The sequence below is a fragment of the Ranitomeya variabilis genome, chromosome 7 (genome assembly GCF_051348905.1).
Source record: "Ranitomeya variabilis isolate aRanVar5 chromosome 7, aRanVar5.hap1, whole genome shotgun sequence".
Classification (NCBI taxonomy): Eukaryota; Metazoa; Chordata; class Amphibia; order Anura; family Dendrobatidae; genus Ranitomeya; species Ranitomeya variabilis.
In genome coordinates this window covers 110264825-110289197 of record NC_135238.1, presented here as the reverse complement: position 1 = coordinate 110289197, position 24373 = coordinate 110264825, and the positions used below count along the sequence as shown (strand labels likewise).

Genomic DNA, 24373 nt, shown 5'->3' with positions numbered 1-24373 from the left:
GTTAACAGCAGCCCGTTCAACACATGTTAACGGGCTGCTGTCAAAGCAAGTGCCGGTATGGCAGCACGCTAGCGCAGATAGAGCATCTGCTAGCTCTATCTGCGCTAGCGGTGACGGACCCGGAAACGCTGCAGCCCGCATCTCAGGGTCCGTCACTCAATGACGGCACATCGCTAGCGCACGCCCATTGTGGTTGACGTAGTCCGTCTAAAGGACGCCGAAGACGCAATGTGAACCTGGCCTAAGGCTGTGTCCAGACGTTTCAGAATTGGTTGCACCAAAAACTGCATCTGCTGCCAGAAAATGACTCTGTGTGTTTGACAAGTTTGATTCCTGTTTGTTCCCCTTGCTAGCGCAGTTTTTGTAATGTTTTTTTAAGGCAGTTTTTAATTCATTCGTTAAAGCGTTTGTGCAACCCAAAATAAATATGTAAGTAAAACACAACCCCCCAAAAAAAGTTGGGAGGTCATTATTGTCCAACGTCCTTTACATCTGTCCAACCCACACTCCATTACTTACACAGATAGACAGAAAGAATGAATAAAATGGATAGACAGAGAGATGTACATAAATATAGATATATTAATAGGTAGATCTATGCATCTATAGACCTATCTCTAGATATATCAGGATAGATGTCTGGATAGTTATATACAGGTCCTTCTCAAAAAATTAGCATATAGTGTTAAATTTCATTATTTACCATAATGTAATGATTACAATTAAACTTTCATATATTATAGATTCATTATCCACCAACTGAAATTTGTCAGGTCTTTTATTGTTTTAATACTGATGATTTTGGCCTACAACTCCTGATAACCCAAAAAACCTGTCTCAATAAATTAGCATATCAAGAAAAGGTTCTCTAAACGACCTATTACCCTAATCTTCTGAATCAACTAATTAACTCTAAACACATGCAAAAGATACCTGAGGCTTTTAAAAACTCCCTGCCTGGTTCATTACTCAAAACCCCCATCATGGGTAAGACTAGCGACCTGACAGATGTCAAGAAGGCCATCATTGACACCCTCAAGCAAGAGGGTAAGACCCAGAAAGAAATTTCTCAACAAATAGGCTGTTCCCAGAGTGCTGTATCAAGGCACCTCAATGGTAAGTCTGTTGGAAGGAAACAATGTGGCAGAAAACGCTGTACAACGAGAAGAGGTGACCGGACCCTGAGGAAGATTGTGGAGAAGGACCGATTCCAGACCTTGGGGAACCTGAGGAAGCAGTGGACTGAGTCTGGTGTGGAAACATCCAGAGCCACTGTGCACAGGCGTGTGCAGGAAATGGGCTACAGGTGCCGCATTCCCCAGGTAAAGCCACTTTTGAACCATAAACAGCGGCAGAAGCGCCTGACCTGGGCTACAGAGAAGCAGCACTGGACTGTTGCTAAGTGGTCCCAAGTACTTTTTTCTGATGAAAGCAAATTTTGCATGTCATTCGGAAATCAAGGTGCCAGAGTCTGGAGGAAGACTGGGGAGAAGGAAATGCCAAAATGCCTGAAGTCCAGTGTCAAGTACCCACAGTCAGTGGTGTGGGGTGCCATGTCAGCTGCTGGTGTTGGTCCACTGTGTTTCATCAAGGGCAGGGTCAATGCAGCTAGCTATCAGGAGATTTTGGAGCACTTCATGCTTCCTGGCACCTGCTCACAGTGCCAAAACCACTGGTAAATGGTTTACTGACCATGGTATTACTGTGCTCAATTGGCCTGCCAACTCTCCTGACCTGAACCCCATAGAGAATCTGTGGGATATTGTGAAGAGAAAGTTGAGAGACGCAAGACCCAACACTCTGGATGAGCTTAAGGCCGCTATTGAAGCATCCTGGGCCTCCATAACATCTCAGCAGTGTCACAGGCTGATTGCCTCCATGCCACGCCGCATTGAAGCAGTCATTCTGCCAAAGGATTCCCGACCAAGTATTGAGTGCATAACTGAACATTATTATTTGATGGTTTTTTTGTTTGTTATTAAAAAACACTTTTATTTGATTGGACGGGTGAAATATGCTAATTTATTGAGACAGGTTTTTTGGGTTATCAGGAGTTGTATGCCAAAATCATCAGTATTAAAACAATAAAAGACCTGACAAATTTCAGTTGGTGGATAATGAATCTATAATATATGAAAGTTTAATTGTAATCATTACATTATGGTAAATAATGAAATTTAACACTATATGCTAATTTTTTGAGAAGGACCTGTATATATATATATATATATATATATATATATATATATATATATTGATAGATATATCTATGTTTCTATAGATATATCTATCGACAAATATATCTATAGATAGATAAAGCATAAATCGATAATAGGAAGGCAGATGTTTAGTAAGAAACATTTCTGTTTTACCGTATAAAAAAAAAAAAAAAAAGTGTGGGCTCCCGCGCAATTTTCTGCGCCAGAGGGGGAAAGCCGACGGCCGGGGGCCAATATTTGTAGCCTGCTATGAATATCAGCCCGCAGCTGTCTGCGTAGCCTTTACTGGCTATTAAAAGTAGGGGGACCCCAAAAAAAAGGACGTGGGGTCCCCCTTTATTTTCTAGCCAGAAAGGCTACGCAGACAGCTGCGGGCTGATATTCATAGCCTAGAGAGGGGCCATGGATATTGCCCTCCCCCCGGCTACAAATACCATTCCGCAGCCGCCCCGGAAATGGCGCATCTGTAAGATGTTGTTACATGTCGCATGTTGTCGCATGTTGCATGTCGGCGCATGACGCATATTTGTCGCATGTTGTTGCATGTTGTAGCATGTTGCATGTCGTCGCATGCCGCCGCATGTTGCACGTTGTCACATGTTGTTGCATGTCGCATGTTGCATATAGTATGTTGCATGTCGCATGTAGTATGTTGCATGTAGTATGTTGCATGTCAAATGTGGTAGGTTGCAAGTCGTATATCGCTGGGTGTATGTCACAGTGTGTATGTTGCAGGGTTTATGTTGTAGTGTGTATGTCGCATGGTGTATGTTGTATGTAATCTGCTCTTAGATAAATGAGATAGATTAATAGATAGAAAGAAGGAATGATAAAGTTAGAAGGAATACCATAGATAGAATGAGATAGATAGCTGTAAAGAGATAGATAGCTAATAGATAGATAGATAATAGATAGATAGATAATAGATAGATGATAGATAGTTATAATAGATAGATAATAGATATAGATTGATAGACAGATATATAGATAGATAGATAATAGATAGATGATAGATAATAGATAGATAATAGATAGATAATAGATAATAGATAGATAATAGATAGATAGATAGCTAGATAGCTAGATAGTTAATAGATAGATAATAGATAGATAGATGATAGATAGATAGATAGATAGATAGATAGATGATAGATAGATAGATAGATAGATAGATAGATAGATAGATAGATAATAGATAGATAGATAGATAGATAGAAGGAATGAGATAGATAGACGATAGATAATAGATAGATAGATGAAAGATAGATCGATAGATAGATAAGCGATTTTGGTACAAAACTTACGCTAACAGTTCTGGATGAGAAAAGTTTACCTGCGTCCAGAACAACACTATTTGCATATGATGACTTCCGGGGCACAAAGGTTACAGTGACGAGCCGCACATGCGCAGTGATGTAAAGTATGCTATGCCCACAGTTGGGCAAAGCATAATGCGCAGGTGCGAGTGCTGAATGCACTGCGCAACTGCAAAAAAAGGGCGCAATCTGTGGTATTCACAGATCTATTTATGTCAGACGCGCCAAGGAGCGGGGGGAGAAACAGTGATTTCACAACGCCCATATGACCGGACAGGCGTGATTGACAGGCGAAAACGGCGACTTTAGCAAGGTATTTTGGCAGCATAGGTGGAGAATCAGGGGACAAAAAATACACTATTGTAAAGCACAGCTCAGGCCCTATTTAACTGTATTTTAATCTCATATTGAAAAAACGGGGTGACAGGTTCCCTTTAACATGAAACTAAAATTGCTAGTTGGTGACTTACACAATACCATTAACATGTCCAAAATATGTAGTATGTGGTCATGTAATAAAATTCCAAAAAAGAGGGCTCCCTCACAGACACATTTTTGTATTTATGGCCCTGGAATACAAAGCCTGGGAAATAGAAAGAATTGACAAAATAGTTTGTGCAGAGCTCCCACACAAAGACACTTATCCGAGGCTTTATAAAACTGTAAAATCTTGCATGATACATTGTCGATATGGTCCACTGAATCCAAATGCACCATGTACAGACAATGGGAGGGAGCTGTTTCAAAGGTTTTCCCAAGAATTTCTGTTTCGAAACGAACAGCAATGTAAATGGAACGGTCCAACCTTTGGGGATGAATGAGCTTCAACCCTACAGCTGCTTTCTATAGTATCCCTTTTAATACTCACCTTCAATCACATTCATACATTCATTTATTTGTAAATAGGGACAGTTGGTTAGGGACAGCCGCCGAGGAGTGGGGGCGCCAGTTGCGCAGGATTTCAAGGTGCCAACCCCCACGTCAGGCAGGTTTTCAGCATTAATGTCAGGATTATTCCTTATTAGGCACACCTGGATATATATCCCCCTCCTCTATATGCAGTATAACTTTAGCATATTAATTGAATATCTGCAGCATCCAGCCCTTTAACTTTCTATTTTTGTATCGCCGACACATATCCCTGTGCCTTCCTATTTTGCTGTCTATATCTTAGGGACTAAGACCCTAATGGGCTAGATGAATGCCAAGTGACTCATATATTGACTTTGAAATATGTACCCCCTTTTTTTTTCGAATTTTTCCCAAATTATTATAATATAATCACCCTATTTGGTACCCATATCTTGCCCACTTTTCATTTCATATCCGTTATATTCTACATTGTTTAGACATCAGGCCTCTAATTGCCCTGTTGGTGTTATTATGAATGCGCAGAGAGAACACTGAATCATGCTAAATGGTGGATAGGACAGTGCTGAGAGAAAGTTCATCTGTCCTATTTTAATGTGCTTTGCTCATAATGAATGTCGGTTATATATACTCAGACATCTACCAGTACACGCGCGGCACTATTTAGGACTGACCCACACGGTCTTACACTAACCAAAGTGTAGTATACGTCCCACAGTACAGGTATGGGGCAAAATAAGCTATAGTTCCGGAGGGGCGCTCGGTCGCTGCCCATGGGAACGCTTGCGTTCCACTGTGGCGGGGCCTTGCGTTCCACTAACCCGGACGAGCGCTCCAAGAATACCGGAAGTGCGTCTCACAGCCCTCAGATGCGTCACACGCCATGGGCGGAGTTTCCCTGACGCGTTGCTGGGTGCAGTCTTCAAATATCACAGAACCGGGGAAACCTGTAAAGCGGCAGATGCAGGTCAATACACTCCCCTGATGACTCTGTTAGGATGAAACACGTCGGGAGACGCCATCCATAGCAGAGGCTTCAACTTCATCTCACCTTCCTTGAGAGATCTTATGTTTAGCCGAGTCTCTCCAACCTGTGGTGAGATCTACCCACATTGTGCCTACCACAGGTGGCGGTGTTCATGCCATATACTACATATACCCATGAAGAGCCCCAGCTGGGACTGGACTTCTCTTCATTTGCTTGGATCTTCTATACAAACTTTCCCTACTCCTAAGAGAGGTTTGACAAAGACCTGAGTAGGGTCGAAACGTACCCTTGTTTCCACTTATTCCGTCTTTCTGTGGGGATTTTCTCTGTACATGTTATAAAAACAGATACTTTTTGCAAATTTACAAAAAATTTATTAAGTGCAGCTGTTTCCTCCCTCAGCTACTATACTGGACTTTGTCCACGTTCAGCCTTTACCTCCAACACAGCAGAGTGCGCTTCATGTATTTTCCCACTCTGTAGATATAGTCATCCCCTGTTCTTTATTTTTATTCTATTGTTTTATTGATTTCTAATAAAGATTGATATTTTATTATCTGGGTGGTTTCGCAAGTTTTCCTCTCTTTGGTATTCTGTATTTTGGAAATGCCCATTTATATACTCCTTTGGTTATTTGTAATTATTAATACCTTAAAGAAGGTTGTCCAAGATTTAGGTCATTTGTCAAACTGGTGGAGTCCAAAACCCGACAACCCCACCAATCAGCTGTTGCAGAGCCTGCTACAATCAGATCTACATAGTGTACAGAACGAGAATACAACCACTCCAAACACTGTAAGAGGTTGTTCTTGGGTATAAGAGCTCAGTCACTACGAGTCAAGTTGCAGTACCAAAGAATGGCGACTACACAATGTGCACTAAAGTAGTGGTTTAGGCCAGATGTACTCAATGGCTACGTGTAAAAATGAAATAAAAACTATTTTTTTCAAGCACTGACTAGATTTATTTCATTTTTTAAGCGAATACAATCTTTAAATTTAAAGACCACAAGAGCTGAAGCATTACAGTTCATAATTTACATAAATGTACATTAAAGACTATTGATAAAGAAATATCTATTAAGGTTTTTCCTTACCTGAATGTTCTAGGATCCCTAATTGCAAAAGGCTGATTAATCACACCCATGACTGAATGCCCTGAGTCCATTAGAAAAACTCCTATGAGGACAGTTACACACTGAAGACCTTTAGGATAGATCCCTTTCTCTGGCTGAACATCGTCTAATCCTTTAATATATTGGTAGGTAGAGTCTGGAATAAGAACAAAAAAATGTTATTAAAAGGTCGCTTTTTGTAGAAAATATATAGTACAAGCGCATATAAGAAACGTAACATTTCTTGTTAGAGAAATTGCTTCATTCTTCACAGTAGTTTATGCATAGTTATGCACATTTCTTTTAGTGTCTATTCAATGCTTTCCCGCCTGAAAAAAACAGAGAGCACATACCCTAGTCCTCCATGTTTGTTGCTGCTTCTCAACATGTGTTACAAAAAGACAGGCAAGCAGGACACGTGTGTGTATGTGAGACATAGCGGCTGGCTCCCACCCATTAAGGCTAGGTTCACATTAGCGGTTGAGTCAGCAGCGTCTCGTCCGCAACCACATTGCAAAACGCATGCAAATGCATGATAACGCTGCGTTTTGTTATCCGCATCAACTTACACATGACAGATAAAAAATGCAACGTTTGCACGTGTTCGAGTTATTTATGCGCATGCGCTTGATAGGAAAAAATTTTCAAGGAGAATTTCCTTGAAACAAGCCACGCCAAATGGGCATAGCTCATGGGATTTCTCTATATAAACCCTTGTACAGATGAAATCCTCACATTTTGCTCCTGTATCCTGTGTCAAGATGGTTTTTAGCATGGAGAGTTTCTATCGGAATCTGGATTTGGATGTCAACTTGTTTCTTTTCTTTGCATTTGCTTGTGAGCAAGAACGGAAAAGAGAAAAGCAGAGAAAACGGTGTCGGCGCTTTTGGCAGCACCCGATTCTTGAACTGCAACAGAGCCATGGAGCCAACCAGGCCTTATTCAGTGAGCTCTGTGAAAACCCAGAGAAATATTTTGAATACATGAGACTGTGTAAAGACAGGTTTATGGAATTGCTGGACCGTGTATAAGGAGCCATCAGCAGGACACCCAGCTCCGTAGAGCGATTCCTGCTGATGAATGTCTGCTGGTGACACTAAGGTAACATAATATTGAAACATTAACGCCTGTCATAATTATTATTGTTCTGCAATGTACTTAATATTTTTCCCTTTTTTTGTTTTGCTAAAATACTGTCCTAAATATTATTGTTATATAAGCCATGTTATTTCTTGCTTTTTTTTTCTCCTTTCTCTGTTTTGCAAAACCCCAGTCATAAAAATGATTGTTCTGATTTATTTTTTTTCTTTCTCTTTTCGGCAGATTCCTGGCTACCGGAGAGAGCCTATCATCGCTCCAGTTCCAGTTCCGGATAGGAATTTCCACACTCTGGGACTTTCACAGACACCTGCTGGGCTTTGTGGGATGTTCTCTGTGCGGAATTTATCTCCCCTACACACCACGGAAATCTAGCAGCAAACTGCAGACAAATTTTTTGACGTCTGTAATTTCCCCAACTGTTTAGGAGCAGTGGATGGAAAACATATCTGGATTACCAAACTGGCTGGAACTGGATCCGAGTACTTTAATTATAAAAAATAATTTTCCATAGTGCTCATGGCGATTGCAGCTGAGGACTGTAGGTTTGTCGCCGTGGACATTGGATCTTTTGGCCATGGTAATGACTCCCAGACGTTTAAGAACTCGGACATGGGCCAACGGTTTTATGGGAATCATTTCAATTTCCCCCTGCCACGTCCTCTTCCCAACACTGAAGGTCCGCCAATGCCATTTGTTGTGGTTGGGGATGAGGCCTTTCAGATGTGTGGAAACCTCCTGAAACCATACTCCAGGCGCATTTTAGGGACAGCCATTAATCTGAAAATTGAGACAGTCGATGAGGTGGTCAAGGCGTGTGTGGTTCTGCACAACTAGATAATGGCTAAAGAGTGACCCAACATTGAACTTGATGAACCTGTTTGTAACCTATTGCCAGATTACCATCATCACCCTCTCACGACAACAGTTGAAGTTGCCCAAATGAGAATACATTTGCGTCCTACTTTGTTTCTTAGAGTGGACGTCTGTCCTAGCAAAATGACATGGTTTAGTGATCTTGTAATGTTGTGTAATGCTATGTATCTGTAATTATTAAAATGTACTTTAATGTTTGCTGAAAATAAAACTCCTCTAGTTAAACACCTGTTCCAAGTGCCTTCTATATTACCAACATTTTTTTTTAAAGTTTAATAAGGTGATCACCGGTTCACAACTACATTTTTTATATAATCCACTCGCTGTATCATGCATATTACATGATACAGGGATTGGATTATAACCAAATTTGGTTATGTAACCCATGCTTTACACTACACCTGTAGTCTCTGAGGTCAGTGCTAGGGTAGGTGACATTGGATTAGCTCAATCGTCTCTTCAGTCTGCATTTCTATATATTAATGCAGACTGAAGAGATGATGGAGCTAATCCACCTCATATCTTTAGTCACCTGCCCATGTGTCAGAACTAGTGCACTCAGGATGCTGAAAAGACTGCAACCTGAGTGAACTAGTTCTCATGCCTAGGCAGGTGATCATTGTTGAGCCCAGACCATTTTTTGCTGTATATATATTTTTGGAGGATTTTCAGTCCTCTGTCTTTTTGCAAACTCATAGCTCCATTACACACACAAGAAGCAAAGCTGCAATGTAAAGCAAATAAAGAAGAGGGGCAGTAGATTGTGTGTCATGGAGCTATGAGGTGGCAAAACCACAGTGTGTGTTGACAGCAACAAAAGAGACAAAGATCAAGCAGTGATTGGGGGAAAACAACACAAATGTATTTACAAAAAAATAATTAACTGCTACGAACCGATGAGGGGGAAATGTTATGGACTTGGGGGTGTGGAGCTGGGAGGTAACTAAACTTGTGGGGTCTGGGAGGTCAAGGATGGAAGTAGACACATTAGGAGTGGAAGCATGGGATGGGAGAGACACATTGGAAGGGAGAAAAACTGGACAACACAGACACATTGGGAGGTGAGGGTGGAGGTAGTACGACACTTCTGATGCCTTTAGTCCTTTTGCCTTTCTGGCCAGTTTTATGTGACATCCTCCTTTTTTTGTGTCTCCTTGGGAGGGTGGGAGTGGTGGGGTCAGCAGGGTGTGTATGAACTGGACCCAGCCTGGTGGTGGCTGTGGACAGCCGTGCATGTTCTTCAGGCAGCCTAGTGGTGGTGGACAGCAGTGCAGGTTCTTCAGGTGGCCTAGTGGTGGTGGCGGTGGACAGCTGTGTGTTGTGAATTTGGTTTCTGGGCTCCCCCGGTGGTCACTGGTGGTACTGAACTTGTGTGCTTCATCGCCTCTGTTCACCTGTTTCCATCAGGATGTGGGAGTTGTCTATTTAGCCTTGCTCCTCAGTCATTTCTATGCCGGCCAACAATGTTACCAGAAGCCTTTCTGTTGCATGTTCCTGCTCCTAGACTACTATCAGCTAAGTTGGACTTGTAGTCCTAAGTTTGTTTTGCATTTTTGTTCCAGTTCTCTGTGATTGTTAATTTCTGAGGCTGGAAGCTCTTGTGAACTGAAATTGCCACTCTGGTGTCATGAGTTGATATTAGAGTCTTAAAGTAATTTCAGGATGGTGTTTTGAAAGGGTTTTCAGCTGACTGTGAAGTTCCCTTTTCTGTCTTCCTACTATCTAGTAAGCGGACCTCAATTTGCTAAACCTATCTTCATACTTCGTATGTCAATTTCCTCTGAAATCACCGACAATATATGTGGGGGCTACTGTCTGCCTTTTGGGGAAAATTTCTCTAGAGGTAAGCCAGGTCTGTATTTTCCTCTGCTAGGGTCAGTCAGTTCTCCGGCTGGCGCTGGGCGTCTAGGGATAAAACATAGGCACGCTACCCGGCCACTGTTATTTGTGCGGTAGGTTTAGCTCACAGTCAGCTCGAGTTCCCATCTTCCAAGAGCTAGTCCTTTTTGTATGCTTTGCTACGTTCTCTTGCCATTGAGAACCATAACAGTTTGGCCGGCCAAGGGTTAAAATTATTGGCAGAAGAAAGGAGAGAAAAGAAGTCTGCAGAGAATTTTTTTTTTTTTTTTTCCTGAGTTTGCTCATTAGTTTATTCACTAGCATCTCTGCTTACTGCAGCCTTCGTCTCTCTCTCCTTCTAATCCTTGAATGGTTCTGATTTCACCTGATGAAAATGGATCCTCAGAGTTTAGCTACAGGTCTGAACAATCTCGCTATGAAGGTTCAAAGTTTACAGGATTTTGTAATTCATGCTCCTATATCTGAACCTAGAGTACCTTTGCCTGAATTTTTCTCCGGGGATAGATCTCGCTTCCAGAATTTCAAACATAATTGTAAATTATTTTTGTCTCTGAGATCTCGCTCCGCTGGAGATCCTGCACAGCAGGTCAGGATTGTAATATCCTTGCTCCGGGGCGACCCTCAGGATTGGGCATTTGCTTTGGCACCAGGGGATCCTGCGTTGCTCAATGTGGATGCATTTTTCCTGGCTTTGGGGTTGCTTTATGAGGAACCTCATTTAGAGATTCAGGCTGAAAAAGCCTTGATGGCCCTGTCTCAAGGGCAAGATGAGGCTGAAATATACTGCCAAAAATTTCGTAAGTGGTCTGTGCTTACTCAGTGGAATGAGTGCGCCCTGGCGGCGAATTTCAGAGAGGGTCTCTCTGATGCCATTAAAGATGTTATGGTGGGGTTCCCTGTGCCTGCAGGTCTGAATGAGTCCATGACAATGGCTATTCAGATTGATCGGCGTTTGCGGGAGCGCAAACCTGTGCACCATTTGGCGGTGTCTACTGAGAAGGCGCCAGAGATTATGCAATGTGATAGAATTCTGTCCAGAAGCGAACGACAGAATTTTAGGCGAAAAAATGGGTTATGCTTCTATTGTGGCGATTCAACTCATGTTATATCAGCATGCTCTAAACGTACTAGGAAGGTTGATAAGTCTGTTTCAATTGGTACTTTACAGTCCAAGTTTATTCTATCTGTGACCCTGATTTGCTCTTTATCGTCTATTACCGCGGACGCCTATGTCGACTCTGGCGCCGCTTTGAGTCTTATGGATTGGTCCTTTGCCAAACGCTGTGGGTTTAATTTGGAAGTTCCTATACCTCTGAAGGGTATTGACTCCACGCCATTGGCTAGTAATAAACAACAATACTGGATTCAAGTAACTATGCGTATTATTCCGGATCACCAGGAGATTATTCGCTTCCTTGTGTTGTATAATCTACATGATGTGTTGGTGCTTGGATTGCCATGGCTGCAATCTCATAACCCAGTCCTCGACTGGAAAGCAATGTCTGTGTTAAGCTGGGGATGTCAGGGGACTCATGGGGACGTACCTTTGGTTTCCATTTCGTCATCTATTCCCTCTGAGATTCCGGAATTTTTATCTGATTATCGTGACGTTTTTGAGGAGCCTAAACTTGGTTCACTACCTCCGCACAGAGATTGCGATTGTACAATAGATCTGATTCCGGGCAGTAAGTTTCCAAAGGGTCGTTTATTTAATCTATCTGTGCCTGAACACGCTGCTATGCGGGAATATATTAAGGAGTCCTTGGAAAAGGGACATATTCGTCCTTCGTCATCTCCCTTAGGAGCCGGTTTTTTCTTTGTATCTAAAAAATATGGCTCTTTGAGGCCGTGTATTGATTATCGGCTTTTCAATAAAATCACGGTTAAATATCAGTATCCTTTGCCACTGCTTACTGATTTGTTTGCTCGAATAAAGGGGGCCAAGTGGTTCTCTAAGATTGATCTTCGTGGGGCGTATAATTTAGTGCGAATTAAGCAGGGGGATGAGTGGAAAACCGCATTTAATACGCCCGAGGGCCACTTTGAGTATTTGGTGATGCCTTTTGGTCTTTCAAATGCCCCTTCAGTCTTTCAGTCTTTTATGCATGACATTTTCCGTGAATATTTGGATAAATTTATGATTGTGTATCTGGATGATATTTTGATTTTTTCGGACGACTGGGACTCTCATGTCCAACAGGTCAGGAGGGTTTTTCAGGTTTTGCGCTCTAATTCCTTGTGTGTAAAGGGTTCTAAGTGCGTTTTTGGGGTTCAAAAGATTTCGTTTTTGGGGTACATTTTTTCCCCCTCTTCCATTGAGATGGACCCTGTCAAGGTTCAGGCTATTTGTGATTGGACGCAACCCTCTTCTCTTAAGAGCCTTCAGAAGTTTTTGGGCTTTGCTAATTTTTATCGTCGATTTATAACTGGTTTTTCTGATGTTGCTAAACCGTTGACTGATTTGACTAAGAAGGGTGCTGATGTTGCTGATTGGTCCCCTGCTGCTGTGGAGGCCTTTCGGGAGCTTAAGCGCCGCTTTTCTTCCGCCCCTGTATTGCGTCAGCCTGATGTTACTCTTCCTTTTCAGGTTGAGGTCGACGCTTCAGAAATCGGAGCTGGGGTGGTTTTGTCGCAGAAAAGTTCCGACTGCTCCGTGATGAGACCTTGCGCGTTCTTTTCTCGTAAATTTTCGCCCGCTGAGCGAAATTATGATATTGGTAATCGGGAGCTCTTGGCTATGAAGTGGGCTTTTGAGGAGTGGCGTCATTGGCTTGAGGGGGCTAGACATCAGGTGGTGGTATTGACCGACCACAAGAATTTGATTTATCTTGAGTCTGCCAGGCGCCTGAATCCTAGACAGGCGCGCTGGTCGTTATTTTTCTCTCGGTTTAATTTTGTGGTTTCTTACCTACCGGGTTCTAAAAATGTGAAGGCGGATGCCCTTTCTAGGAGTTTTGAGCCTGATTCCCCTGGTAATTCTGAACCTACAGGTATCCTTAAGGATGGAGTGATATTATCTGCTGTTTTTCCAGACTTGCGACGGGTCTTGCAGGAGTTTCAGGCGGATAGACCTGATCGTTGCCCGCCTGGTAGAATGTTTGTTCCTGATGATTGGACCAGTAGAGTCATCTCGGAGGTCCATTCTTCTGCGTTAGCTGGTCATCCTGGAATCTTTGGTACCAGGGATTTGGTGGCTAGGTCCTTCTGGTGGCCTTCCCTGTCGCGAGATGTGCGAGGTTTTGTGCAGTCTTGTGATGTTTGTGCTCGGGCCAAGCCTTGTTGTTCTCGGGCTAGTGGATTGTTGTTATCTTTGCCTATTCCGAAGAGGCCTTGGACTCACATCTCCATGGATTTCATTTCTGATCTCCCTGTTTCTCAAAAGATGTCTGTCATCTGGGTGGTGTGTGACCGTTTCTCTAAGATGGTCCATTTGGTCCCCTTGCCTAAATTGCCTTCCTCATCCGAGCTGGTTCCTCTGTTTTTTCAAAATGTGGTTCGCTTGCATGGTATTCCGGAGAATATCGTGTCTGACAGGGGAACCCAATTCGTGTCTAGATTTTGGCGAGCGTTCTGTGCTAGGATGGGCATTGATTTGTCTTTTTCGTTTGCTTTCCATCCTCAGACTAATGGCCAGACCGAGCGAACTAATCAGACCTTGGAGACTTATTTGAGGTGTTTTGTGTCTGCGGATCAGGATGATTGGGTTGCCTTTTTGCCCTTGGCGGAGTTTGCCCTCAATAATCGGGCTAGTTCTGCCACCTTGGTTTCTCCTTTCTTCTGTAATTCGGGGTTTCATCCTCGTTTCTCTTCCGGTCAGGTGGAGTCTTCGGATTGTCCTGGAGTGGATGCTGTGGTGGAGAGGTTGCATCAGATTTGGGGGCATGTGGTGGACAATTTGAAGTTGTCCCAGGAGAAGACTCAGCATTTTGCCAACCGCCGTCGTCGTGTTGGTCCTCGTCTTTGTGTTGGGGACTTGGTGTGGTTGTCTTCTCGTTTTGTCCCTATGAAGGTTTCTTCTCCTAAGTTTAAGCCTCGGTTCATCGGCCCGTACAAGATATTGGAGATTCTTAACCCTGTGTCCTTTCGTTTGGACCTCCCTGCATCTTTTTCTATTCATAATGTCTTCCATCGGTCATTGTTGCGCAGGTATGAGGTACCGGTTGTGCCTTCCGTTGAGCCTCCTGCTCCGGTGTTGGTTGAGGGTGAGTTGGAGTACGTTGTCGAGAAGATCTTGGACTCCCGTGTTTCCAGACGGAGACTTCAGTATCTGGTCAAGTGGAAGGGCTACGGTCAGGAGGATAATTCTTGGGTGACTGCCTCTGATGTTCATGCCTCCGATTTGGTCCGTGCCTTTCATAGGGCTCATCCTGATCGCCCTGGTGGTTCTGGTGAGGGTTCGGTGCCCCCTCCTTGAGGGGGGGGTACTGTTGTGAATTTGGTTTCTGGGCTCCCCCGGTGGTCACTGGTGGTACTGAACTTGTGTGCTTCATCGCCTCTGTTCACCTGTTTCCATCAGGATGTGGGAGTTGTCTATTTAGCCTTGCTCCTCAGTCATTTCTATGCCGGCCAACAATGTTACCAGAAGCCTTTCTGTTGCATGTTCCTGCTCCTAGACTACTATCAGCTAAGTTGGACTTGTAGTCCTAAGTTTGTTTTGCATTTTTGTTCCAGTTCTCTGTGATTGTTAATTTCTGAGGCTGGAAGCTCTTGTGAACTGAAATTGCCACTCTGGTGTCATGAGTTGATATTAGAGTCTTAAAGTAATTTCAGGATGGTGTTTTGAAAGGGTTTTCAGCTGACTGTGAAGTTCCCTTTTCTGTCTTCCTACTATCTAGTAAGCGGACCTCAATTTGCTAAACCTATCTTCATACTTCGTATGTCAATTTCCTCTGAAATCACCGACAATATATGTGGGGGCTACTGTCTGCCTTTTGGGGAAAATTTCTCTAGAGGTAAGCCAGGTCTGTATTTTCCTCTGCTAGGGTCAGTCAGTTCTCCGGCTGGCGCTGGGCGTCTAGGGATAAAACGTAGGCACGCTACCCGGCCACTGTTATTTGTGCGGTAGGTTTAGCTCACAGTCAGCTCGAGTTCCCATCTTCCAAGAGCTAGTCCTTTTTGTATGCTTTACTACGTTCTCTTGCCATTGAGAACCATGACAGTTGTGCATGTTTTTCAGGCGGCCTAGTGGTGGTGGGCAGCCGTTCAGGATCTGTAGGCAGTCTACTGCTGGTGGCGGTGTTCAGCCGTGCAGGAGCAGTACTCGGCATGGTGGTGGTGGTGTGGGGCAGGACTGGGCATGGTGGTGGCCGGTACAGTGGTATGCAGCAGAACTCGGTATTGATGTTAAGTGTGTAATTGGTGGCACAGGTGGAAATACCACCTATGGCTGGTGGAAGTACTGAGTCTGCTGCATAGCCTGAACGCAAGCAACATTGCAGGCCTGCATCACATTGAGCTGGAGTTCAGGCGTAAGGTGTTCCGACATGCCCTGCTCTATCTTATTAAAAAAATGGTATGCTGGTGTTACACACACCGCTCTCCTGCGGCGCCGTCCTCACCGCTCTCCTACCCATGCTGTGCTCCTGCGCTCTCGCTCCACCGCTGCACTGCCCGGGTCCCGCCGCTCTCATCGCACGGTCCCGGCTCCTGCCTCCATCTGCCCTGCGCCAGGTCCTGTGATCGCCGGATCTTCCTCTCCCGCTGCTGCTGCTCGTCCCCGGCAATCCATTTCCGGGTCCGCGCGCTCCTCTGTTTCCCCAGCACTTCCGGTGCCCAGGTCCTCAGCAGGTACCAACTCTCTGCGCAGGCGCTCTAGCTTCCCTCAGGGACGCAGGTTCAGCTTCACTGTTACCTCTTCCTGAGGTCGTGAGGTCATCCTCTCACCCAATCCCGTTCCTGCCTCTACTATAAGAGGTAGGCTCTCCTGCTCCCTGGTGCCTGATTGTTTTAGCATTTCTGCTATTGCGTTTGGCCCTCTCCACTGTTCCCTGCTCAGCGCTCGCTTTCCGTTTTTTGACCTCGCTAACCTTCCATTCCTTTCCTTCCGCTCTTAGGTTATTTCCCCTCAGTTCCTGGTTACCCGTTCCTGTTAATTACCTTTTGCTTTGTCTGCTTTTTCCTCAGAGTTTGTCCTGTTCCAGCTTCCCTGACCCTCAAGTTCTCTCTCGGTTTTCCCGTATTCCTCTCCAGTATCCTGCCTCCCTGCCTTCCTTCCTGGAGCCGTCCCTCCTGGTATCTCACCGTGGGTAAGTGACCTCTGGGCTTGCTCCTTGCGGTCCCTGTATAGGGGTCGTTTCTCTCCTAGGCCGCTCGCCCAGGGGTAGGTCTCCCCACGGTCCAGAGGGTCCACTCTAGTCTTCTTTAGACCGCTACAGTACAATCAGGCCATGGACCCCACAGGTACCCCTTTTTCGGCCCAGAAGGAGTTAGCCCATTTGCGCGATAATCAACAGCGCATAATGGCTTTTATGAAGTCCATGGAGTCTCGCCTTATGTCTATACAGACTTCTGACTCTGTTAATGCCGCCCAATTAGCTAGCCTCCAACAAGAGCTTGCCCAGCAACGTGATACGCAGGCCCGCATGTTGAGTTATATGGCCTCTATAGATGACCGTTTGTTTAACCTTCAGTCCGCCCCGGCTGCGGCTGCGCAAGCATCTCCCCTTGACTCCGGTACTCCGTCTACCGCTCAAACTCCCCCTCGTTTAGGAAAACCTCCCAGGTACTCCGGCGACCCTAAGCTCTGTAGGGGTTTTTTAAATCAATGCCGTCTTCACTTTGAGCTTCTGCCACTTCAATACCCCTCGGACCGAGCGAGAGTGGCGTTCATAGTGTCTCACCTGGAGGGAGAGGCATTAGCTTGGGTTAATCCCTTGTGGGAGCGTGACGACCCTGTAGTCTGCCACTTGGAGGATTTCCTTGAGACCTTTCGTAAAGTTTTTGATGAGCCCGGTCGGTTAGTCTCTACGACCGAGTCTCTCTTTAATTTGCGTCAGGGTTCCTCTTCTGTTGGACAATATGCCATCCGCTTCCGTACCCTGGCCTCGGAGTTAGGGTGGAACAATGAAGCTCTTGTGGGTGCTTTTTGGCGGGGCCTGTCTAGCCGGATTAAGGACGAGCTCGCGGGTCGTGACACTCCAACTACCCTTGAGGACCTTATCTCCCTCGCCACCCGGATTGATCTCCGCTTTCAGGAGCGATCTCGGGAGTCTGCTCGAGAGAGGAGACCTAATCCTGTCTCATCTACCTTCCGTCAGCCTAGTTCTCCTCGCGCTCCCGTTTCCGTTTCTTCTTCAGTTCCTACCTCTGAACCCATGCAGGTGGATCGGGTTAAAATGGCGGAACAACGCCGCAAGGAGAGGCGTACCCAGGGCCTTTGCTTCTATTGTGGTAGTGCCGCTCATTTGCTCCATAGTTGCCCTGACAGACCGGAAAACTCCTCCACCTAGGACAGGTAAGAGAGGCCTCCCTAGGTGCCCGCGTTTCCTCTCAACCTTTGACTCTTTCCATTCTTTTTATCTCTAATCAGCATCGGTCTTCCGAGGTGGCGTATGTGGATTCGGGTGCAGCAGGCAATTTTATCAGTCTTGAGGCGGCTCGGAGGCTTCGCGTGTCAGTAATCTCTTTGGACTCTCCTCGCCTAATCGCCTCAGTGGATGGAAGACCTTTACAGGACGCTATTTCGTTTGTCACTGAAGAGGTGGAGATTCAAATCGGGGCTCTTCATCACGAGAAGATCGCTTTTTATGTTCTGCCTAACCTCTCTTACGCCTTCTTGCTGGGTCTTCCCTGGCTTTGAGTTCATGAACCTACACTGAATTGGCGTACTGGAGACGTGCTTCGGTGGGGACCTTCGTGCCATGATCGTTGTCTTCAGTCAGTATGTCCGGTTTCCCGTTCTCAGCCTGCTGAAGTCCCTGTTGGTTTACCTTCTCCCTACTGGTCTTATGCTGACGTCTTCAACAAAAGGGAGGCTGAAAATCTTCCTCCCCACCGCTCTTACGATTGTCCAGTAGAACTCCTTCCCGGTTGCTCTCCACCTAGAGGAAGAATTTACCCACTTTCTGCAGCCGAGACCAAGTCTATGTCTGAGTATATACAAGAGAACCTGGCTAAAGGATTCATCCGGAAGTCCTCCTCCCCTGCAGGAGCTGGGTTCTTCTTTGTGAAGAAGAAGGACGGTTCCTTAAGACCGTGTATAGACTATCGGGGATTGAACAGCATCACGGTCAAGAATCGGTATCCTCTTCCCCTTATACCAGAGCTTTTCGACCGTCTCCGAGGCGCTCGTATTTTTACTAAGCTTGATTTACGGGGCGCCTACAATTTGATTCGGATCCGCTCCGGCGATGAGTGGAAGATCGCCTTTAACACCCGGGATGGACATTACGAGTATTTAGTTATGCCTTTCAGTCTCTGCAATGCTCCCGCGGTATTCCAAGAGTTCGTCAATGATGTGTTCCGGGATCTTCTCTACTCTTGTGTTTTGGTTTACTTGGACGATATCCTTGTTTTTTCTCCAGATCTCCCATCACATCGCAGGAGTGTCCGCGAGGTCTTGCAACGCTTAAGAGACAACCACCTGTATGCCAAGATTGAGAAATGTTTGTTCGAGCAAACCTCTTTGCCCTTCCTAGGGTACATTGTCTCGGACTCCGGCCTTAAGATGGACCCTGAAAAGGTGAATGCCATTATTAACTGGCCACGGCCCTGCGGAGTGAAAGCCATCCAACGCTTCATCGGATTCGCCAACTACTACAGACATTTCATCCCGCATTTTTCTTCCGTGATCCGTCCTCTTTCTTTTCTCACTCGCAAAGCTTCCTGCTCCAAGGAATGGACTTCTGAGGCTGAGGAGTCATTTGTTCGACTTAAAGAATCTTTTTCTTCTGCCCCAGTCTTGCATCACCCGGAGGTGAATAAGCCTTTTATTCTGGAAGTTGACGCCTCCTCTACCGGTGCTGGAGCTGTGCTCTCACAAAAGACTCCTGAGGGTCAAACGGCTCCATGCGGCTTCTTCTCAAAAGCCTTCTCGGCCTCTGAACGAAACTACACAATTGGAGATCGAGAATTGTTGGCCATCAAATTGGCTCTAGAGGAGTGGAGGTATCTGCTGGAGGGCTCTGTGCACCCTTTTGTCATCTTTTCCGATCACAAGAATCTTACTTACCTGCAGACGGCGCAAAGATTGAATCCACGTCAAGCTAGATGGTCTTTGTTTTTTGCTCGCTTCGAATTTGAACTTCGTTTTCGGCCCGGCAACAGGAACGTAAGAGCTGACGCTCTTTCCAGGTCATTCCAATCACCTGATGCCGTGGAGGAACCAGCATACATCATTGACCCTACTAAAATGGTAACTGTTGCTCCCTTACAGTTGTACCACCCTCCACCGGGTAAGACTCTTGTCTTGAATGATGACACTAGGAGGGTGTTATCTTGGGGCCATTCATCCAAATTGGCTGGGCATGCAGGTACTAAGAAGACTTTCCTGCTTATCTCACGGTACTATTGGTGGCCTACCTTACGTCAAGATGTGAAGGAGTTTGTAGCCTCTTGTCCTTCTTGTGCCAGAAACAAGGTACCTAGACGACTACCGCTTGGAAATCTGCTTCCTCTTCCAGTTCCGTCCGCACCGTGGCAACATATCACCATGGATTTCATCACCGATTTGCCCTGCTCTTCCGCATGTACGGTCATCCTCGTCGTTGTGGACAGATTCTCTAAGATGGCTCACTTCATTCCGTTGCCCGGTTTACCTTCAGCTCCTGAGTTGGCAAACATTTTTATTCTTTACATCTTCAAATTCCATGGTCTACCTCAGCACATTGTGTCGGACAGAGGGGTTCAATTTACTTCCCGCTTTTGGAAAGCTTTGTGCAGACTTTTAAAGGTGAATCTGGACTTCTCTTCCTCATATCACCCTCAGACTAACGGTCAGGCAGAACGAACCAACCAGACTCTGGCCGTTTATCTACGGCATTTTTCTAATGCTCACCACAATGACTGGGTCAATTTGCTTCCTTGGGCGGAGTTTGCCTATAACAACCATTCCAGCGAGTCCTCTGCTAAGACTCCATTTTTCATTGTTTTTGGACAGCATCCCATCGTGCCCCTACCAGTTTCTCCTGCCTCAGGTGTTCCAGCAGCTGATTCTATGGTCCTCAAGTTTTCTTCTATCTGGGACGAAGTCAAAGAAACGTTGAACCGAGCTTCATTTAGAATGAGGGAACAAGCAAACAAGAAGCGTTTAGATTCTCCTCCTTTCTCTCCTGGTGATAAGGTTTGGCTTTCTTCAAGATTCATCAGACTCAAGATTCCCTCCTACAAGCTTGGCCCACGTTTCATCGGTCCTTTTGAGATTCTGCGTCGAGTCAACGAGGTCACCTACAAGCTGAAATTGCCTGCTACGCTTCGTATACCCAATACGTTTCACGTCTCTCTTCTCAAACCAGCCGTCTTTAACCGTTTTCATCCCTCCTCTTGTACCTCTTCTCAACCAGTCAGCACAGACAACGTCTTTGAGGTAAAGGACATTTTGGCGGTTAAAAAGGTTCGGGGAAAATAATTTTTCCTAGTTGATTGGAGGGGTTTTGGTCCGGAGGAGAGGTCCTGGGAGCCCTTGGAGAACATCGATGCCCCCCGTATTCTTAACAAGTTTCTTGCTACTCTTCGTAAGGGGGGGTGTAAGAAGGGGGGTACTGTTACACACACCGCTCTCCTGCGGCGCCGTCCTCACCGCTCTCCTACCCATGCTGTGCTCCTGCGCTCTCGCTCCACCGCTGCACTGCCCGGGTCCCGCCGCTCTCATCGCACGGTCCCGGCTCCTGCCTCCATCTGCCCTGCGCCAGGTCCTGTGATCGCCGGATCTTCCTCTCCCGCTGCTGCTGCTCGTCCCCGGCAATCCATTTCCGGGTCCGCGCGCTCCTCTGTTTCCCCAGCACTTCCGGTGCCCAGGTCCTCAGCAGGTACCATCTCTCTGCGCAGGCGCTCTAGCTTCCCTCAGGGACGCAGGTTCAGCTTCACTGTTACCTCTTCCTGAGGTCGTGAGGTCATCCTCTCACCCAATCCCGTTCCTGCCTCTACTATAAGAGGTAGGCTCTCCTGCTCCCTGGTGCCTGATTGTTTTAGCATTTCTGCTATTGCGTTTGGCCCTCTCCACTGTTCCCTGCTCAGCGCTCGCTTTCCGTTTTTTGACCTCGCTAACCTTCCATTCCTTTCCTTCCGCTCTTAGGTTATTTCCCCTCAGTTCCTGGTTACCCGTTCCTGTTAATTACCTTTTGCTTTGTCTGCTTTTTCCTCAGAGTTTGTCCTGTTCCAGCTTCCCTGACCCTCAAGTTCTCTCTCGGTTTTCCCGTATTCCTCTCCAGTATCCTGCCTCCCTGCCTTCCTTCCTGGAGCCGTCCCTCCTGGTATCTCACCGTGGGTAAGTGACCTCTGGGCTTGCTCCTTGCGGTCCCTGTATAGGGGTCGTTTCTCTCCTAGGCCGCTCGCCCAGGGGTAGGTCTCCCCACGGTCCAGAGGGTCCACTCTAGTCTTCTTTAGACCGCTACAGCTGGTCTCTGGATGTCGGCTTCCAGATGGTTAAGGCGTTGGTTGACATCCTGGAAAAGTGTGTTAATATGGGTCAGACCACTTTCCAGTCTATCTCCCTTCAAGCCATTCTGGAAGACCGAGCTCAAGTTAATAAACTCGGGCATGAGTGATCTGTCCGAGGCCTTCTGCCGCTGGTGGTAAGAGCCCCCCCCCAAAAAAAAAAAAAGAGGCAGAGGACTGGGACAGGGGAACACATGAAGACCAGCTGCCTGTTCTCCAGCCTGTGACGCTGGCCCACTTGCTGCTTCGCTGGTGGATGGCTGGGATTTGTCCGTGGCAGTTCGATGAGGGACCACTCCAGAGGACGGTCCAGATTCAAGGGTGCTGCTACAGGTTCTGTGGAAAGTAAATAAAAGTAAAACATTACTACACAAAAAAACAAAACAAATTGTAAAAGCGCCAACTCCTGTGGAATAGAAAAATTCAGATTAGTGAACACAACACAATGGAATACAACACAAAACTTTCGTTCTCTGAGCAAGTACAGGCCTCAGGAAAGCCAGCAGCTGGTGGTACTTGTATTTCCCTATTCTTGCTGCAGCACCACTGCAAACTTTGATCTCCTGTCTCAGGTCCTTGTTGAAGCGATCCTTCATTGAAAGCCAACGGGTTTTGACTTTGATCACTGTGAATGGGGAAAAAAAATTGTTAAACAATGCACTTTAGGCCGGGATCACACAACCGTGTGTGATGCGAGAACCTCGCAGGAGTTTATCGCATCACACATGGTTGTGTGATCCCAGCCTTCAGGTTCACTGCCACATCAGACCACACTGCAATACTTACGAAAAGCCTTTCTGACTCATCATGTGGCATTGTCCCAGTCATCCATCAGCGCTTGGGCCACCTCATTCCACAGCCGCCGAATCACCACAGCATCTGAGTGCTGCTGCTCCTGAGTGTCCCACAACGCAACTCGCTCCTGCACCAAGGTGATGAGGAGGTCGTTATCTATAAAATCCTCCTCCAGTTGTGGGACCTAGAAATGAAACAAAGACATTAATGTTGGAAAGATAAAACACTTAAAATAAAAACAGTCAAAAAGAAAAAAACAGTCAAGAGTCCAAAAAACAGTCAAGAATAAATAAAAACAGTCAAGAATACTTACACGCCGTCTTGCCACCAGAGCTTGGGCCTGAGTCTGCTGCTCCTGCTTATCTGCACTGGAAGGGTTCTGTAAAAAATATATATATATTTTGCCAAGAATAATAGTGACAGTGACAATCAGTTACAAATGCACTCACTTCAGTCTCCTGTCCACTCTGTGGGCTCGGATCTTCAGTGGAGGACATGATGAGGAATGCTGCAAGAGAGATAGAAATGATTACAGACTGCAGCGAGAAAAACAGACAGGCAGACATATAGCTTGTATACTTACATTTTGATAGAGTCTTCCCAAAAATATGCTGCAATGCTTGTATCGCTTCCAGAGTCTTGAGAGTAGTGGACTTCCACTGCCCACACCTTCTTTTATGAGCTTTGTTTGGGGGGTGGCTTAAAACAAGTTCCTAGACATGTTTACTCATAAGAACGCATGCGAACGCAAACGCAAGTGAACGCAACTCCTCGCGTACGCATGCGTTCCCATAGACTGCAATGCGTTTATTTGACGCACTCCTTCCATAAGTGTCCGCATGCGTATGGCAGCAAAAATTTGCCGTGACAAAAATTCTAACATACTGCGTTAGCCCGCCCAGCAGCACAACCACAAAAATATGCAGGCGCAAGCAAAAGAAGGCGAACGCATGCACCTGCGTCTACAATGTAAAAGATAGGAAATCAAGATGCATGCGGATGTATGCATCCGAAACGCGGACACAACCGCAAATGTGAAACTAGCCTAACTCAGACAATTGAAAATGACAAAGCACGCAGTTGTACAACAGGTGAAAATACAGAATTTCTATAATTGCCAGACATTACCATTTATTTTTAACCACTTCCCGACCTGTGACGCCACGTAGGCGTCATGAAAGTTGGTGCCAATCCGACCTGTGACGCCTATGTGGCGTCATGGCGGGATCACGTTCATGCAGGTCGGGTGAAAGGGTTAACTGAAATTTCACCCAACCTGCAGGAACAGGGGGACTTGTACTTTAGCCCGGGGGGGGGGTAGCTTTGCCCCCTCTTGGCTACGATCGCCCTGGTGACCACTTTTTCACCACCCCTAGATCTGATTGGAGCTAGTGTCCATGTGACGCTAGCTCTCTATTTAGATGTGGAGAGGCGGAGAAAACCATGGCGGCCTCACTGTCCAGCTTCATGGCGTCAGTGGAAGCTGAACAGCAAGGTGCCTGCTCGGTGCCCTCACCCCAATCACCGCCGCCATCATAACCGCCACTGCCAGGTACTCACCTCCCCTCCCTCTCCATCCGAATCCACGCTCACCGACCTCCGCTCCCTCCCCCTGCCCCGGTGATCACCCCCCTGCTGCTGCCGC

At 46.0% G+C, this 24373-nt stretch overlaps 1 protein-coding gene across 12 annotated transcripts in view; it reads right to left on the bottom strand.

Moving 5' to 3' along the window:
* Window positions 1-24373, bottom strand: part of INPP1 (inositol polyphosphate-1-phosphatase) — a 410629-nt gene that overhangs the window by 107803 nt on the left and 278453 nt on the right. For all 12 annotated transcript variants that reach the window (XR_013218272.1, XR_013218274.1, XR_013218273.1 and 9 more), the window contains one exon: window positions 6490-6664. Coding sequence is in view for 9 of the 12 variants with exons in the window: in XM_077275654.1 (XP_077131769.1) it covers window positions 6490-6664 (175 nt within the window). In the remaining 3 variants the exon portion in view is untranslated. The remainder of the gene's footprint in view (window positions 1-6489; window positions 6665-24373) is intronic.